This window comes from Aethina tumida, chromosome 3 (genome assembly GCF_024364675.1).
Source record: "Aethina tumida isolate Nest 87 chromosome 3, icAetTumi1.1, whole genome shotgun sequence".
In the NCBI taxonomy this organism is placed as follows: domain Eukaryota; kingdom Metazoa; phylum Arthropoda; class Insecta; order Coleoptera; family Nitidulidae; genus Aethina; species Aethina tumida.
Genome location: NC_065437.1, coordinates 3,602,624 through 3,622,492, shown reverse-complemented (window position 1 = coordinate 3,622,492; position 19,869 = coordinate 3,602,624). Strand labels below are relative to the sequence as shown.

General features: G+C 28.7%; 1 protein-coding gene across 1 annotated transcript in view; it reads right to left on the bottom strand.

The window, feature by feature from the left end:
* Positions 1-225: 225 nt before the first annotated feature.
* The window catches only part of LOC109601936 (uncharacterized), a 158,601-nt gene continuing 138,957 nt past the window's right edge, over positions 226-19,869 (bottom strand). The window contains exon 6 of the mRNA XM_049965595.1: positions 226-1,210. Coding sequence (XP_049821552.1) covers positions 1,140-1,210 — 71 coding nt within the window. The 3' untranslated portion in view covers positions 226-1,139. The remainder of the gene's footprint in view (positions 1,211-19,869) is intronic.

The following is a 19,869-nucleotide window of genomic DNA, read 5'->3' as shown; positions in this document are numbered from 1 at the left end:
TTTACTACATACTATATTTACACAAATTTATTAACTCGGGATATAACAAAAAAACTTTTAATTTATATTGGGTTTTACACTCATGAAATGCTTTAACTTTTTCTTTTAAATATATATATTTTATTCAGTAAAGCTATTGACGTCACTAGTGTCACTCTTTAAAACACTTGAGTAACAGAAAAGGTGCTAAAAATAAACTTACCTCGATTGAAAAAGAAAAACAAAGATTTTAAACAATTTTATTTATTTTAGCTCAGGTTTTACATTGGGTAACAAATATGTTATACATAATACAACAATATATTTTATAATATTACACCCAATACACTACTATTTTTAGTATTGATAAATTTACTACAGTTCATGTTAACAAATAGCCTTCCATAATATATCTGCTGTTATCAATGTTTTATAAATGATTGTACAGTGTTATTTTTTTATTAAAAGTCTTAAAAAACCAATTTATTTGTAAAAACTATAAATATATGCAATATGTTCGTAGAAATAAAAGTCTGTTTCAGATTTCATAGACGATATACAATAAAACGTTTTGAGTATTTACAGAAGTCGTTTATTTTTTAGAATGCTATACATTTACGTATTCCTAATAAATTAACTATACTTTACACAGACTTTAAATATAATTTTATTGTTTCTTCCTTCATTCATTTCTATTTACACTTTCTGAAATTATCACAATGTCTTACCCTTTTAAAAAAGAATTTTCTATACACTGATTTGCATCAATGAAATTAACACCTATTTATATTCATACATATATATATATATATATATTTGACTAGAGTCACTTATTAGTTAATTGTTTAATACAGTGACACATAAAAGAACTTTAGAATTAAACTATTCGAGAGAGAATCAGCACGAATTTATTTTACAGTTTAGAGAAGCCGTTTCATTGACACAAACCATCTCAGACATACAATATATTAATAAAATATGAAAATTTACAAATCATAAATAGTATAAAACAGTTTTCATCATAAAATTATGACTACATTTTATGATACTTAGCGTCTCTTTAAATTATTTACAAATCTTATATACAATACATTTGATTGTGTGTGTGTGTGAGTGTTTTTTTTAATGACTTAGTTCGCTGTTAGGATTTAGTTTCTTTGTTACCGCAAACGTACAAGTATTAAAAACGCCACGTTGATCATCATAGCTTCGGCCACGAGAATGGAGGAGCCTGCAACAGAAAAGAAAGAAACAATAAGGAAAGAGTCCATTGTTATATTTTTGTTTAATATTAAAATGGTCCGTGCTAAAGTTTTCGGTAAGTTTCGCCACCGCTCTTATTAATTATGCACGGCCACAAAAATGATGATTAAGACAAGAAGCTTCGCAAATTGATGCCACATTACCTACGTTGCACTTCATATATTTCCTTGAATATTTAATCATTCAAATATTTTTAATACGTCCCTTATATCTCTGTATACATTGCTAAGCCAAAACGACTTTGATCATGGTTTTTAAATAATTCAACATGTAAATGTGTCTCTTATCAAAGCATTCGAAATATAACTTCAGGGACGCAATAAATGTAGCCGGAATAATTTATTTTCCTATTTTACCGCGAACTCTCAAATGAATGTCTTAAATTAGAAGTTGTAATTTATCAGTGGGTGCTTCATAAAATGAACAACATTATGTAACAGCAAAAGAAGAGGCACAAGTACACATTCAAATCAAACCAATAAAGCTGTAGGATAATTTATTTTGCTATTGACAACAATAGATAAGGCAAAAAAATTGAATTAGATAGTTTACCTGATGGAAGTTTGGATGGCAATGGTAAACTGGATCTGCGGAAACCGCCAAAGTTTCCTTAACAAACATTAAAGTACATAAATCGAGTAGTGAGAACCGGAGTTGCACTCCGTTCACGTTTGACAAAACTCCCGGAATTTACCGCCCAAAAAATATTGGTTTGTTTCCCCAAGGGAAATCATTTCCAATTTTTCTCTTTAGAGAGTGATACTCGATGCATAAAGTAATTGAATTCCTTTGACATCCCCATCGCGTAATGAAAAATACATTTACCGGGAGAATAATATCCAAAGTAAAAACATTTACTCGTACACGGCTCCTATCGGTTTTGTTTCCAATAACCTAGTTATCAACGTGGAGCCGTTGTTGCGATCCTTATATGAAATCCGTCGCTAAATCGAAATGTTATGACGTTTTTACACGAACGGAACGTTCATCCAATATCAATACATATATTTTTTAATTTAATTACCTTTTATTTTTCTTTCTGCCCCTTTAGTTGTAATTTTTAAAGTACACAATATCATGTTTATGATGGGCACAATTATAAATTCAATATTAAAATAACCCTTATCTAAAGTGACTTTTACACGTACTCGGAGTATTTTTTTTATAAATGCACTTTCTTTCGAAACTTCTGACGTGACTAGTGCTCATTAAAACTTTTTATTGGCACAATACTTGCTACTTATAATAATTGTGGTAGAAGAAGAGGTTCATACAATTTCAATAAAGGTAATTATATTTAATTTAATTATATTTTACCTTTTTCTGTTCTCTTACTTCTCTGTATAATTTAGTAATTTTACTAAAATATATAAAATTTATGGCATTAATTTATATTAACTCTATTCTTTCTTACTAATACATCTCTCATTCAATAAAGCTAGTGACGTCACTAGTGCTCCTTAAGACATTTTATCATAAGAAATTGACCTAATAAATGTGATAATAGAAGAAATTCATTCAATTTCGATACAGATAATGTTTCTAATTCAATTTACATTTTATTTATTTTCTGTTCTTTGGTTCACTGTATATTTTTGTAACTGTAAAGTTAAGATTAATTAATTTATATTGACATTTATACATATGTAATTAATTACAATTAAATAAATTCTAAGAATAAGTTGATTTTATTACAAGTAATTTATTTTATCCACTGTCCAGATCCATTTATAACAGGTACTATTTAAATTTTTTTAATTAATCAGTGAAGTAACCTTTAAAATAATATAAAAAATATGATTTTAATGTTTAATAAATGTTTAAACATCGCGAATGCTCAAACAAATTGTATAATTACAACTACATCCAAAAGGCAATTAATTTTATTTTTCCAAATATCTTATCCTAATTCATTTGAATATTTTAATTAAGATTTTTGTTTCGCATCCACCATTTTTACAATAGTTGTTAAAAATGGCGAATGCGAAACCAATCCAATAATTAATTACTATGAAACAAATTCTAAGAATAAGTTGATTATATTAAAAGTAATTTATTTTATCCACTGTTAGATCCATTTATAACAGGTACTATTTAAAATTTTTTAATTAATCAGTAAAGTAACCTTTAAAATACTATAAAAAATATGATTTTGATGTTTAATAAATGTTTAAACATCGTGAATGCTCAAACAAATTGTATAATTACAACTACATTCAAAAGGCAATTAATTTGATGTTTTCAAATATCTTATCCTAATTCATTTGAATATTTTAATTAAGTTTATTGTTTCGCATCCACCATTTTTACAACTGTTGTTAAAAATGGCGAATGCGCAACGAACCCAATAAATAATTACTATTAAACAAATTCTAAGACTAAGTGGATTATATTAAAAGTAATTTATTTTATCCACCGTTAGATCCATTTTTAACAGGTATTATTTAAATTTTTTTAATTAATCTGTAAAGTAACATTTAAAATACTATAAAAAATATGATTTTGATGTTAAATAAATGTTTAAACATCGTCAATGCGCAAACAAATTGTATAATTACAACTACATCCAAAAGGCAATTAATTTTATTTTTCCAAATATCTTATCCTAATTCATTTGAATATTTTAATTAAGATTTTTGTTTCGCATCCACCATTTTTACAAGAGTTGTTAAAAATGGCGAATGCGCAACAAATCCAATAATTAATTACTATGAAACAAATTCTAAGAATAAGTTGATTATATTAAAAGTAATTTATTTTATCCACTGTTAGATCCATTTTTAACAGGTACTATTTAAATTTTTTTAATTATCAGTAAAGTAACCTTTAAAATACTATAAAAAATATGATTTTGATGTTTAATAAATGTTTAAACATCGTGAATGCTCAAACAAATTGTATAATTACAACTACATCCAAAAAGCAATTAATTTTTTGTTTTCAAATATCTTATCCTAATTCATTTGAATATTTTTATTAAGTTTTTTTGGTCTCATCCACCTTTTTTACAACTGTTGTTAAAAATGGTGAATGCGCAACAAATCCAATAATTAATTACTATTAACCAAATTCTAAGAATAAGTTGATTATATTAAAAGTAATTTATTTTATCTACTGTTAGATCCATTTTTAACAGGTACTATTTAAATTTTTTTAATTAATCAGCAAAATAACCTTTAAAATACTATAAAAAATATGATTTTGATGTTAAATACATGTTTAAACATCGTGAATGCGCAAACAAATTATATAATGACAACTACATCTAAAAGACAATTAGTTTTACGTTTTCAAATATCTTATCCTAATTCATTTGAATATTTTAATTAAGTTTTTTGTGTCGCATCCACCATTTTTACAACAGTTGTTAAAAATGGCGAATGCGCAACAAATCCAATAATTAATTACTATTAAACAAATTCTAAGAATAAGTTGACTGTATTAAAAGTAATTTATTTTATCCACTGTCAGATCTATTTTTTACAGGTACTACTTAATTTTTTTTAATTAATCAGTAAAGTAACCTTTAAAATACAATAAAAAAATATAATATTGATGTTTAATAAATGTTTAAACATTGTGAATGCGCAAACAAATTGTAGTGAAAGCTAGTGACGTCACTAGTGCTCTAATATTTTGAATTGAAAGAAATAATTGAAGAAATTGAAATTATATGTTAAATGTTCTAATTAAATTACATTTTATTTCTTTTGTATTCTTTAGTTCATTGTATATTTTTGTATTTTTACTGATATATACAAAATCTAAATAAAATGTATATTGATTTTTAACATGTATCTAAAATATTGGAATTATCCTGTTAACGTAAATATTTATTTCGATAGATTTGGTGACGTCACAAGCTTTTAAGTAACAAAAATTGCGCCAAAAATTTGTGCCAACCTGAGTTGGAAATGTAGCACAAATACATATATAATTTTTATGTCTATATATTGTAATGTTGGCCGAAACAATTCATTGTTTATTGTACGTACAATTTAACAAACCTGAATTAATTTAGTCAAAATTCCGAATAAATTAACATGCAGCAAATCGCTAATTCAACGACAATATTGTTCATTTATGTTAAATTATTGCGAATTAGCATATTAATTACCGAACACTCGTAATATTCCTTTTTCATTAACATAAATTAAGCCACCTGTTCCGTTTTCCTGCCGCCCCATCCCGGATTTTATAGACGTAGTTGTGATCGATAAAATATGCATTAAAGTTCCTCTCTGGCTGAATTTATTACACGTATGTGATCGAACCAGTACGGAACTGAATGTGATAGAACTGTGGATTTGGAAAAAAAAAACTCCTATTCAAATTTACATAAAAATGCTTTCAATTCACAGTAAAACTGCTGCAAATAAAAGATTAATTACGTGTTCGTGATCCGAATGAAATTAAAATTTGTCGATTTATACAGTGTCGCAGTAAATCATAAACAAATAGTATTATCGTTCTCAAAAACACACCCCAATTTTATTATACGTCGACATATTTTCGATTGCATTATTATTATTAAAATCCGATGTATGTGTTTTATTTCGGATTTTGTGTGTTTACTTTATAACTGCATTTACTGCCTCTATTGTTGAGTTTCAATAATTCACAGAACATTATGAACTTTGGATTGAAAATATTTCAATACATTTTACATAATAATAACCCCCCCAATGTATGATATATAGTTATTTGATAAATAATAAGTTTATTTTTGTTTTGACAATTGAAATATTTTTGCCTTTATGAAACGAATTTAACTTGTAATACTCAAACAAACAAAAATAGGAAATAATTTATGAGGTCCCAACACAAAAGTTCGACCCAATACCAGATCAATATTAGGTAATAGACAAAGCAAACCCAACCAGGGAAGTTATGGTAAAGAAGCATGTAAAGCGAAAGGAATCTCGACTATGGAAATTCCATATTAAAGCAAAACCACGTGCCCGAGATATTAAATACATGATTAAAGGGAGGCGAACTGCGGACTTCCCTCATCTCCTGTTCACATGTACGGAATGAAGAATGCTCACCGAAATTTTATTGGGCGGTCTTAAAATTAAAATTTTTAATATTCCGTACCTATGTGTGATAGTAACTTTCGGAACGGGCGGCCTAAGGCGTTAAATTCAATCTGCCAACACACAATTTGAATTGCAATTATGATAGTGTGTTACATTTTATTTTTATGTCAGTTTGTATTTAATAAAATGTATCAAGGAATATTTGGTTGGCTGTTATTGTACTATATTAACTGAAATTGTTATTATTAATTAAATTATTATGTAATTATAATGCAAATTTGTGTATTTAATTATATAATTGAAGAATTTTCTATAAATACATATTGTTAATAACCACATATTAATATTAATTTCCTGTTATATGGAATTAACTCAACACTATTCTGTTAGATATGTAAATTTATATGACAACAAAAATATTTAACATTAATTTATTTAACGTAACTATTTTCTATAATAATAATTAAATTAACATAACATAATTTAATTTAAAACAGCATAATCAAAACAAATATTTAAAATAGAATTCCTGTTTAGAGGAACCAGATTTGTCAGATGCTGATGTTTAACAATGTTATGACTGTTGAAACTTTTAAGAACAACAATTGACTACTTTGAATTGAAGACAAATGTGACAACATTCTCAATCTTACTTGACACATGGTGCTCCTATCCAACCTAATCCAATAATTAATATAGAATTTAGTTTAAAGACAAATGTAGCAATGACACAACATGCTTTTACCCAACCTAACCAAATAATTAATACTTGGAGGAATAATGAATAAATGAATGACAATTGGCTAGATGGTAAAGTTTCAAAATGTTCTGATAAATAACTGGAAATTTAGGTCTAGAAACTTCAATCTTACTTGACACATGGTGCTCTTATCCAACCTAATCCAATAATTAAAATAGAATTTAGTTAAAAGACAAATGTAGCAACATTTTCAACAACAGTTGGTTAGATCGTGAAGTTTAAGAATGGTGTGGTAAGTAACAGAAAATGTGGAACTAGAAAATCTCATCTTTAGATGACATACATAATTAAACAACCAAATCTTAATTATCACAAGCTACCCTAACCCAGTCTAATTAAATAAATAAAAGTGAATTTATTTGAAATACATTTGTGGTAACTTCTAAAAATAGCAATTGGCTAGATGGTAAAGTTTCAAAATGTTCTGATAAATAACTGGAAATTTAGGTCTAGAAACTTCAATCCTACTTGACACATGGTGCTCTTATCCAACCTAATCCAATAATTAAAATAGAATTTAGTTAAAAGACAAATGTAGCAAAATTTTCAACAACAGTTGGTTAGATCGTGAAGTTTAAGAATGGTGTGGTAAGTAACAGAAAATGTGGAACTGGAAAATCTCATCTTTAGCTGACCCAATATGCTTTTACCCAACCTAACCAAATAATTAATACTTGGAGGAATAATGAAGTAACTTTCTGGACCAATGCTTTTTTAAATAGTGATGTTTATAAATGTGGTTTGTAAATAACTGGAAATACATAATTAAACAACCTAATCTTAATTATCACAAGCTACCCTAACCCAGTCTAATTAAATAAATAAAAGTAAATTTATTTGAAATACATTTGTGGTAACTTCTAAAAATAACAATTTGCTAGATGGTAAAGTTTCAAAATGTTCTGATAAATAACTGGAAATTTAGGTCTAGAAATTTCAATCTTACTTGACACATGGTGCTCTTATCCAACCTAATCCAATAATTAAAATAGAGTTTAGTTAAAAGACAAATGTAGCAACATTTTCAACAACAGTTGGTTAGATCGTGAAGTTTAAGAATGGTGTGGTAAGTAACAGAAAATGTGGAACTGAAAAATCTCATCTTTAGATGACACAGTATGCTTTTACCCAACCTAACCAAATAATTAATACTTGGAGGAATAATGAAGTAACTTTCTGGAACAATGCTTTTTTAAATAGTGATGTTTATAAATGTGGTTTGTAAATAACAAGAAATACATAATTAAACAAACTAATCTTAATTATCACAAGCTACCCTAACCCAGTCTAATTAAATAAATAAAAGTGAATTTATTTGAAATACATTTGTGGTAACTTCTAAAAATAACAATTGGCTAGATGGTAAAGTTTCAAAATGTTCTGATAAATAACTGGAAATTTAGGTCTAGAAACTTCAATCTTACTTGACACATGGTGCTCTTATACAACCTAATCCACTAATTAAAATAGAATTTAGTTAAAAGACAAATGTAGCAACATTTTCAACAACAGTTGGTTAGATCGTGAAGTTTAAGAATGGTGTGGTAAGTAACAGAAAATGTGGAACTGGAAAATCTCATCTTTAGATGACACAGTATGCTTTTACCCAACCTAACCAAATAATTAATACTTGGAGGAATAATGAAGTAACTTTCAGGAACAATGCTTTTTTAAATAGTGATGTTTATAAATGTGATTTGTAAATAACAGGAAATACATAATTAAACAACCTAATCTTAATTATCACAAGCTACCCTAACCCAGTCTAATTAAATAAATAAAAGTGAATTTATTTGAAATACATTTGTGGTAACTTCTAAAAATAACAATTGGCTAGATGGTAAAGTTTAAAAATGTTCTGATAAATAACTGGAAATTTAGGTCTAGAAACTTCAATCTTACTTGACACATGGTGCTCTTATCCAACCTAATCCACTAATTAAAGTAGAATTTAGTTAAAAGACAAATGTAGCAACATTTTCAACAACAGTTGGTTAGATCGTGAAGTTTAAGAATGGTGTGGTAAGTAACAGAAAATGTGGAACTGGAAAATTTCATCTTTAGATGACACAGTATGCTTTTACCCAACCTAACCAAATAATTAATACTTGGAGGAATAATGAAGTAACTTTCAGGAACAATGCTTTTTTAAATAGTGATGTTTATAAATGTGATTTGTAAATAACAGGAAATACATAATTAAACAACCTAATCTTAATTATCACAAGCTACCCTAACCCAGTCTAATTAAATAAATAAAAGTGAATTTATTTGAAATACATTTGTTGTAACTTCTAAAAATAACAATTGGCTAGATGGTAAAGTTTCAAAATGTTCTGATAAATAACTGGAAATTTAGGTCTAGAAACTTCAATCCTACTTGACACATGGTGCTCTTATCCAACCTAATCCAATAATTAAAATAGAATTTAGTTAAAAGACAAATGTAGCAACATTTTCAACAACAGTTGGTTAGATCGTGAAGTTTAAGAATGGTGTGGTAAGTAACAGAAAATGTGGAACTGGAAAATCTCATCTTTAGCTGACCCAATATGCTTTTACCCAACCTAACCAAATAATTAATACTTGGAGGAATAATGAAGTAACTTTCTGGACCAATGCTTTTTTAAATAGTGATGTTTATAAATGTGGTTTGTAAATAACTGGAAATACATAATTAAACAACTTAATCTTAATTATCACAAGCTACCCTAACCCAGTCTAATTAAATAAATAAAAGTGAATTTATTTGAAATACATTTGTGGTAACTTCTAAAAATAACAATTTGCTAGATGGTAAAGTTTCAAAATGTTCTGATAAATAACTGGAAATTTAGGTCTAGAAATTTCAATCTTACTTGACACATGGTGCTCTTATCCAACCTAATCCAATAATTAAAATAGAGTTTAGTTAAAAGACAAATGTAGCAACATTTTCAACAACAGTTGGTTAGATCGTGAAGTTTAAGAATGGTGTGGTAAGTAACAGAAAATGTGGAACTAGAAAATCTCATCTTTAGATGACACAGTATGTTTTTACCCAACCTAACCAAATAATTAATACTTGGAGGAATAATGAAGTAACTTTCAGGAACAATGCTTTTTTAAATAGTGATGTTTATAAATAACAGGAAATACATAATTAAACAACCAAATCTTAATTATCACAAGCTACCCTAACCCAGTCTAATTAAATAAATAAAAGTGAATTTATTTGAAATACATTTGTGGTAACTTCTAAAAATAACAATTTGCTAGATGGTAAAGTTTCAAAATGTTCTGATAAATAACTGGAAATTTAGGTCTAGAAATTTCAATCTTACTTGACACATGGTGCTCTTATCCAACCTAATCCAATAATTAAAATAGAATTTAGTTAAAAGACAAATGTAGCAACATTTTCAACAACAGTTGGTTAGATCGTGAAGTTTAAGAATGGTGTGGTAAGTAACAGAAAATGTGGAACTGGAAAATCTCATCTTTAGATGACACAGTATGCTTTTACCCAACCTAACCAAATAATTAATACTTGGAGGAATAATGAAGTAACTTTCAGGAACAATGCTTTTTTAAATAGTGATGTTTATAAATGTGATTTGTAAATAACAGGAAATACATAATTAAACAACCTAATCTTAATTATCACAAGCTATCCTAACCCAGTCTAATTAAATAAATGAAAGTGAATTTATTTGAAATATATTTGTGGTAACTTCTAAAAATAACAATTGGCTAGATGGTAAAGTTTCAAAATGTTCTGATAAATAACTGGAAATTTAGTTCTAGAAACTTCAATCTTACTTGACACATGGTGCTCTTATCCAACCTAATCCACTAATTAAAATAGAATTTAGTTAAAAGACAAATGTAGCAACATTTTCAACAACAGTTGGTTAGATCGTGAAGTTTAAGAATGGTGTGGTAAGTAACAGAACATGTGGAACTGGAAAACCTCATCTTAGCTGACACAGTATGCTTTTACCTAACTTAACCAAATAATTAATACTTGGAGGAATAATGAAGTAACTTTCAGGAACAATGCTTTTTTAAATAGTGATGTTTATAAATGTGGTTTGTAAATAAAAGGAAATACATAATTAAACAACCTAATCTTAATTATCACAAGTTACCCTAACCCAGTCTAATTAAATAAATAAAAGTGAATTTATTTGAAATACATTTGTGGTAACTTCTAAAAATAGCAATTGGCTAGATGGTAAAGTTTCAAAATGTTCTGATAAATAACTGGAAATTTAGGTCTAGAAACTTCAATCCTACTTGACACATGGTGCTCTTATCCAACCTAATCCACTAATTAAAATAGAATTTAGTTAAAAGACAAATGTAGCAACATGGTCAACAACAGTTGGTTAGATCGTGAAGTTTAAGAATGGTGTGGTAAGTAACAGAAAATGTGGAACTGGAAAATCTCATCTTTAGATGACACAGTATGCTTTTACCCAACCTAACCAAATAATTAATACTTGGAGGAATAATGAAGTAACTTTCAGGAACAATGCTTTTTTAAATAGTGATGTTTATAAATGTGGTTTGTAAATAAAAGGAAATACATAATTAAACAACCTAATCTTAATTATCACAAGTTACCCTAACCCAGTCTAATTAAATAAATAAAAGTGAATTTATTTGAAATACATTTGTGGTAACTTCTAAAAATAGCAATTGGCTAGATGGTAAAGTTTCAAAATGTTCTGATAAATAACTGGAAATTTAGGTCTAGAAACTTCAATCTGACTTGACACATGGTGCTCTTATCCAACCTAATCCAATAATTAAAATAGAATTTAGTTAAAAGACAAATGTAGCAACATTTTCAACAACAGTTGGTTAGATCGTGAAGTTTAAGAATGGTGCGGTAAGTAACAGCAAATGTGGAACTGGAAAACCTCATCTTAGCTGACACAGTATGCTTTTACCCAACCTAACCAAATAATTAATACTGAATTGACTTGGAGGGATAATGAAGTAACTTTCAGGAACAATACCTTTTTAAATAGTGATGCTTATAAATGTGATGGTAAATAACAGAAAATACATAATTAAACAACCTAATCTTAATTATCACAAGCTGCCCTAACCCAGCCTAATTAAATAAATAAAAGTGAATTTATTTGAAATACATTTGTGGTAACTTCTAGAAATAACAATTGGTTAGATGGAAAAAGTTTCAAAATGTTCTGATAAATAACAGGAAATGTAGGTCTAGAAACTTCAATCTTACTTGACACATGGTGCTCTTATCCAACCTAATCCAATAATTAATATAGAATTTAGTTTAAAGACAAATGTAGCAACATTTTCAACAACAGTTGGTTAGATCGTGAAATTTAAGAATGGTGTGGTAAGTAACAGAAAATGTGAAACTGGAAAATCTCATCTTTAGCTGACCCAATATGCTTTTACCCAACCTAACCAAATAATTAATACTTGGAGGAATAATAAAGTAACTTTCTGGAACAATGCTTTTTTAAATAGTGATGTTTATAAATGTGGTTTGTAAATAACTGGAAATACATAATTAAAAAACCTAATCTTAATTATCACAAGCTACCCTAACCCAGTCTAATTAAATAAATAAAAGTGAATTTATTTGAAAGATATTTGTGGTAATTTCTAAAAATAACGATTGGTTAGATGGTAAAGTTTCAAAATGTTCTGAAAAATAACAGGAAATATAGATCTAGAAACTTCAATCTTACTTGACACATCGTGTTCTTATCCAACCTAATCCAATAATTAAAATAGAATTTAGTTTAAAGACAAATGTAGCAACATTTTCAACAACATTTGGTTAGATGGTGAAGTTTAAGACTGCTGTGGTAAGTAACAGAAAATGTGGAACTGGAAAACCTCATCTTAAACTTTTACCCAACCTAATCAAATAATTAATACTCAATTGACTTGGAGGAATAAGGAAGTAATATTCAGGAATAATACTTTTTTAAATAGTGATGTTTATAAATGTGGTGGTAAATAACAGAAAATGCCCTAACTAATCCTAACCCAACCTAATCCAATAAATAAGACAGAATTTGTTTTAAAGATTTTTATAACAACTTTTGGTTAGGTCGTGAAGTTTAAAATGGTTGGCATTGATAACAGGAAATGTAGGACTAAAAACCCCAACCTTACTTGACATGAGCTTTAACCCAACCTAACCAAATAAGTTGAGCAAGAGTTTCTTGGGTCATCATATTGTAAGAGTGAAATATGGAACCCGATCTGATCTAACCTAACATAACTTAATCTAATCTTTGAAGACAAATGTCGTAACTTTCAAGAACAAGTCGTTAAGATTGTGATGCTTAAAAATGTCGCGGTAAATAAGAGAAAATATATGAGTGCGTCCAGAACAATAAAACGTCGTAAAGAATATTGTCGCCTTTATTATCATTTGAACAGTGACGTGGAACCATTAGCGTAGTCCGCAGTAAATTCATAAGTAAGCCATTAAATCTAAAGCTAGAAATCGTATAAGTATTTTTAGAGAAAGGAATAAACACTTGTTTACGTCATTTAAGCTCTTGAAAGTGCTAAGATGAAGACAAAGATAAACAGCGCGCCCATCCTGTGAATAAGTAAAATTGCCCAGTCCGCCAGCGTCTCAGATAATGATTATAAAGTACCCCACTTTATGTTGCTCTTAACACCCAGCTACTCTGTCCTTAAAATGTCCGAAGGCATTATGTTTTAAAGGTTTTATTGCGGATGCGAACAAAAAGATGTATTTTTTTCCATACCAACAAGGATAACGTCTTACCGAACCTCGATAAAAACTTTTATTTATTCTTAATTGTAAATCTGAACGACTTTCCATTTTATTTTGGCCCCTCTATTCAATCGTACAATTAGGTTTCCTTCAATCCTCTCCCTCTTGGAAACTACATTAGAATATTTATGGATGGTACATGCGACTCCGCTAAGCCAGAAATCGATTTGTACTAAAATAAATTAGCCAGATACATGTTCCTACTAATCTCTTTCGAGACAAAATCAATTTGACGATAATCTTTGCCAACATAAACGTAATTTTCACGTTATTGTCGCCAATTCCTGTTTAGGGAATTAATTAAGTAAATATCAATATTGTGGGGGTTATTTGAATTTCCATTTTGATAAGTCCATCTAGGTTATTGCAACACACCTAAAGTTTGTTAATGGTATTCAGACTGTAGCCGTTGCGAAACCAACGGCTTAGAAACAAGAATATGGGACGCAGGGAATAAACCGATCAGCTCTAAGCTATATTGAGTATTGAGCACTTTAATTTGTTTCTATTTTAAAACTAAATTCCAATGAATATTCAAGACAATCCCGATCTATTTGAATTTCAAATGGGTGCAAACAAAAATATTTTGTAACACGGCACAAATTTAAATATTCATTTATAGGTGACACAGTCCAACGACTATTTTGGTACCGAGTGTTCTTGGATAAATTTCTGGAACACAATCCAAAGTCGTCACATTTAGTTTTTGAGACATTAGTTCGGACTTCAAGAGCAATAGTGACGTCAGTAGCTTTATCGAAGAAAATTTGCAGGATAAAATTAGTACACTTTTCTCTAAAACGTGGAAAAATTGTTAAATCTGCTTTAAAGCCTTTTCCTTCGTTGTAATTTGATGTGTCTGTATCATCTTCTACTAGAACAGGAAGATTTCTGAAGGATGAACTGGGTATTTCTTCAGAATGACGTCTAATCTAAATCTAGATTAAGATATATCTATTTATACCTTTGATATTTAGTGGACAAAAATAGCAGTCATATTGATGATTAAGTGTTTGCCATCAAGATTTATCTTGGTCTTCCAAAGTGAAGTGCAATGTTTGTTGGATAAACCCTTTCTACAAAGTTAGAAGGAGGTTTTCTACTTCTTTCAAGAACTAGAGCTGGTAAACAAAATCTAATGGAATTAGGAATTTAATGGAAATAATTTTGTTGACCTGTGTGATTTTTCATATCTATGGAGAAGAATTATTGGAAATTTCTTGTAGTAGTGTACTTTCCTGGCCTATACAAACCACGATAAGAAAATAAGCAAATGACTGATCAATGACTATTATTAATTTATAAAACTAGTAAAAATTCCAAAGAGATTAATTATAAATAAATATAAATTTGTTATTCTGATTTAAACCAAAAGATAAACAGTTGACTTGATTTTAAACACAAGTTTGTTAGATATATACATTGCTGAGACAAATTAGAAAGGCAATTTATATTAGACTTCGTCTAACAGATCTAGTTTTTGAGACATCAGTTATTTATCATTTCAGTTCTTAGAGGACGGAGTATTGGTGATGTCAGTAGCTTTATCGAAAGAAATTTGCAGGAAAAAAATAGTTCACTTCTCTCTAAAACATGGAAAATTTGTTAAATCTGCTTTAAAGCCTCTTCCTTCGTTGTAATTTGATGTGTCTGTATCATTTTAGACTAGAACAGGAAGATTCCTGACGGATGAACTGGGTATTTCTTTAAAATAACGTCTAATCTAAATCTAGATTAAGATATATCTATTTATACCTTTGATATTTAGTGGACAAAAATAGCAGTCATATTGATGATTAAGTGTTTGCCATCAAGATTTATCTTGGTCTTCCAAAGTGAAGTGCAATGTTTGTTGGATAAACCCTTTCTACAAAGTTAGAAGGAGGTTTTCTACTTCTTTCAAGAACTAGAGCTGGTAAACAAAATCTAATGGAATTAGGAATTTAATGGAAATAATTTTGTTGACCTGTGTGATTTTTCATATCTATGGAGTAGAATTATTGGAAATTTCTTGTAGTTGTGTACCTTCCTGACCTATACAAACCACGAAAAGAAAATAAGCAAATGACTGATCAATGACTATTATTAATTTATAAAACTAGTAAAAATTCCAAAGAGATTAATTATAAATAAATATAAATTTGTTATTCTGATTTAAACTAAAAGATAAACAGTTGACTTGATTTTAAACACAAATTTGTTAAATATACACATTGTGGAGACAAATTAGAAAGGCAATTTACATTGGACTTCGTCTATCAGATCTAGTTTTTGAGACATCAGTTTTTTATCATTTCAGTTGTTAGAAGGCGGAGTACTTGTGACGTTAGTAGCTTTATCGAAAGAAATTTGCAGGAAAAAAATAGTTCACTTCTCTCTAAAACATTGAAAATTTGTTAAATCTGCTTTAAAGCCTCTTCCTTCGTTGTAATTTGATGTGTCTGTATCATTTTAGACTAGAACAGGAAGATTCCTGACGGATGAACTGGGTATTTCTTTAAAATAACGTCTAATCTAAATCTAGATTAAGATATATCTATTTATACCTTTGATATTTAGTGGACAAAAATAGCAGTCATATTGATGATTAAGTGTTTGCCATCAAGATTTATCTTGGTCTTCCAAAGTGAAGTGCAATGTTTGTTGGATAAACCCTTTCTACAAAGTTAGAAGGAGGTTTTCTACTTCTTTCAAGAACTAGAGCTGGTAAACAAAATCTAATGGAATTAGGAATTTAATGGAAATAATTTTGTTGACCTGTGTGATTTTTCATATCTATGGAGAAGAATTATTGGAAATTTCTTGTAGTAGTGTACTTTCCTGGCCTATACAAACCACGATAAGAAAATAAGCAAATGACTGATCAATGACTATTATTAATTTATAAAACTAGTAAAAATTCCAAAGAGATTAATTATAAATAAATATAAATTTGTTATTCTGATTTAAACCAAAAGATAAACAGTTGACTTGATTTTAAACACAAGTTTGTTAGATATATACATTGCTGAGACAAATTAGAAAGGCAATTTATATTAGACTTCGTCTAACAGATCTAGTTTTTGAGACATCAGTTATTTATCATTTCAGTTCTTAGAGGACGGAGTATTGGTGATGTCAGTAGCTTTATCGAAAGAAATTTGCAGGAAAAAAATAGTTCACTTCTCTCTAAAACATGGAAAATTTGTTAAATCTGCTTTAAAGCCTCTTCCTTCGTTGTAAATTGATGTGTCTGTATCATTTTAGACTAGAACAGGAAGATTCCTGACGGATGAACTGGGTATTTCTTTAAAATAACGTCTAATCTAAATCTAGATTAAGATATATCTATTTATACCTTTGATATTTAGTGGACAAAAATAGCAGTCATATTGATGATTAAGTGTTTGCCATCAAGATTTATCTTGGTCTTCCAAAGTGAAGTGCAATGTTTGTTGGATAAACCCTTTCTACAAAGTTAGAAGGAGGTTTTCTACTTCTTTCAAGAACTAGAGCTGGTAAACAAAATCTAATGGAATTAGGAATTTAATGGAAATAATTTTGTTGACCTGTGTGATTTTTCATATCTATGGAGAAGAATTATTGGAAATTTCTTGTAGTAGTGTACTTTCCTGGCCTATACAAACCACGATAAGAAAATAAGCAAATGACTGATCAATGACTATTATTAATTTATAAAACTAGTAAAAATTCCAAAGAGATTAATTATAAATAAATATAAATTTGTTATTCAGATTTAAACTAAAAGATAAATAGTTGACTTGATTTTAAACACAAATTTGTTAAATATACACATTGTGGAGACAAATTAGAAAGGCAATTTACATTGGACTTCGTCTATCAGATCTAGTTTTTGAGACATCAGTTTTTTATCATTTCAGTTGTTAGAAGGCGGAGTACTTGTGACGTTAGTAGCTTTATCGAAAGAAATTTGCAGGAAAAAAATAGTTCACTTCTCTCTAAAACATGGAAAATTTGTTAAATCTGCTTTAAAGCCTCTTCCTTCGTTGTAATTTGATGTGTCTGTATCATTTTAGACTAGAACAGGAAGATTCCTGACGGATGAACTGGGTATTTCTTTAAAATAACGTCTAATCTAAATCTAGATTAAGATATATCTATTTATACCTTTGATATTTAGTGGACAAAAATAGCAGTCATATTGATGATTAAGTGTTTGCCATCAAGATTTATCTTGGTCTTCCAAAGTGAAATGCAATGTTTGTTGGATAAACCCTTTCCACAAAGTTAGAAGGAGGTTTTCTACTTCTTTCAAGAACTAGAGCTGGTAAACGAAATCTAATGGAATTAGGAATTTAATGGAAATAATTTTGTTGACCTGTGTGATTTTTCATATCTATGGAGAAGAATTATTGGAAATTTCTTGTAGTAGTGTACCTTCCTGGCCTATACAAACCACGATAAGAAAATAAGCAAATGACTGATCAATGACTATTATTAATTTATAAAACTAGTAAAAATTCCAAAGAGATTAATTATAAATAAATATAAATTTGTTATTCAGATTTAAACTAAAAGATAAACAGTTGACTTGATTTTAAACACAAATTTGTTAAATATACACATTGTTGAGATAAATTAGAAAGGCAATTTACATTGGACTTCGTCTATCAGATCTAGTTTTTGAGACATCAGTTATTTATCATTTCAGTTGTTAGAGGACGGAGTACTTGAGACTTTAGTAGCTTTATCGAAGAAAATTTGCAGGAAAAAAGTAGTTCACTTCTCTCTAGACTATGGAAAATTTGTTAAATCTGCTTTAAAGCCTCTTCCTTCATTGTAATTTGATGTGTCTGTATCATTTTAGACTAGAACAGGAAGATTCCTGACGGATGAACTGGGTATTTCTTCAGAATAACGTCTAATCTAAATCTAGATTAGGATATATCTATTAATACCTTTGATATTTAGTGGAAAAAAATAGCAGTCATACTGATAATTAAGTGTTTTCCACCAATATTTATCCTGGTCTCCCAAAGTGAAGTACAATTGTTGCTGTATAAACCCTTAGAAGGAAGTTTTCTACTTTCTTTCAAGAACTAGAGCTGGTAGACGAAATTTAATGGAATTAGGAATTTAATGGAAATAATTTTGTTGACCTGTGTAATTTTTCATGTCTATGGAATAAAATTATAAGAATTTCCATGCCCAAATAATTCCAGAATAAAAGAAAATAAACATATGACGGACTATGATTAATTGATAAAAATATTAAATGATTTCAAAGAGATATTTAAAATCCCATAAAATATCCTGCTGTGATTTTAACTAAAAAATAAACATGTTGACTTTATTTTAAACACAAATTTGTTAGACATATACATTGTTGACTCAAATCATAAAGGCAATTTACATATGCATACTGCCAGAATTTCTCAAAAGATGATTTTCCTTAGAAAGAACAATACATTGCATTTGGTGGGTAATGCAATATAAAATTTTATTTATTTTGAAAGTCTTCGCTAGCGGACTTTATTGTTCTCGAAATATCAATTTATACACACACTTTGTAGTCGAAAAGCTTTTAAAACTGCACAATGAGGATAGGTAGTTTTATTTTATACGTCGTATAATTTATTGTACGCTATGAAAAATTACTTCTAAATGACTCGTTACTGCAACCCTTAATAAATGTTTATGCACGTTTAAAGGATGCTGTCGGGGTTTTTATCTGGCGCAATTTATGTTGCAACTATTATAACTTTCTAAGAACGATACGTGTGTAATTATCATTTAAATTGTATGGACATTATTCCCGTATAAATGGAAAGGAAAATTGCATGTTTTATTGCGCATTTCACGCCGCCGCGGCCATAAAATGTCTCCGCCACATCAAAAAATTCACACTCCGGGTATTAAAGTGTTTATATTCAAAGTTTGAATTTCGCTTTGATGTCCTGGATGCGACATTTTCCATAAGTGTTTACTATGTCGGTCATATAGGAAGTCCCTTCCAACTGAGAAAGTTTCAAATGTCCTGAGAATCCGTTTCGGTCAGAGTCCGGTTTCCACTGGGG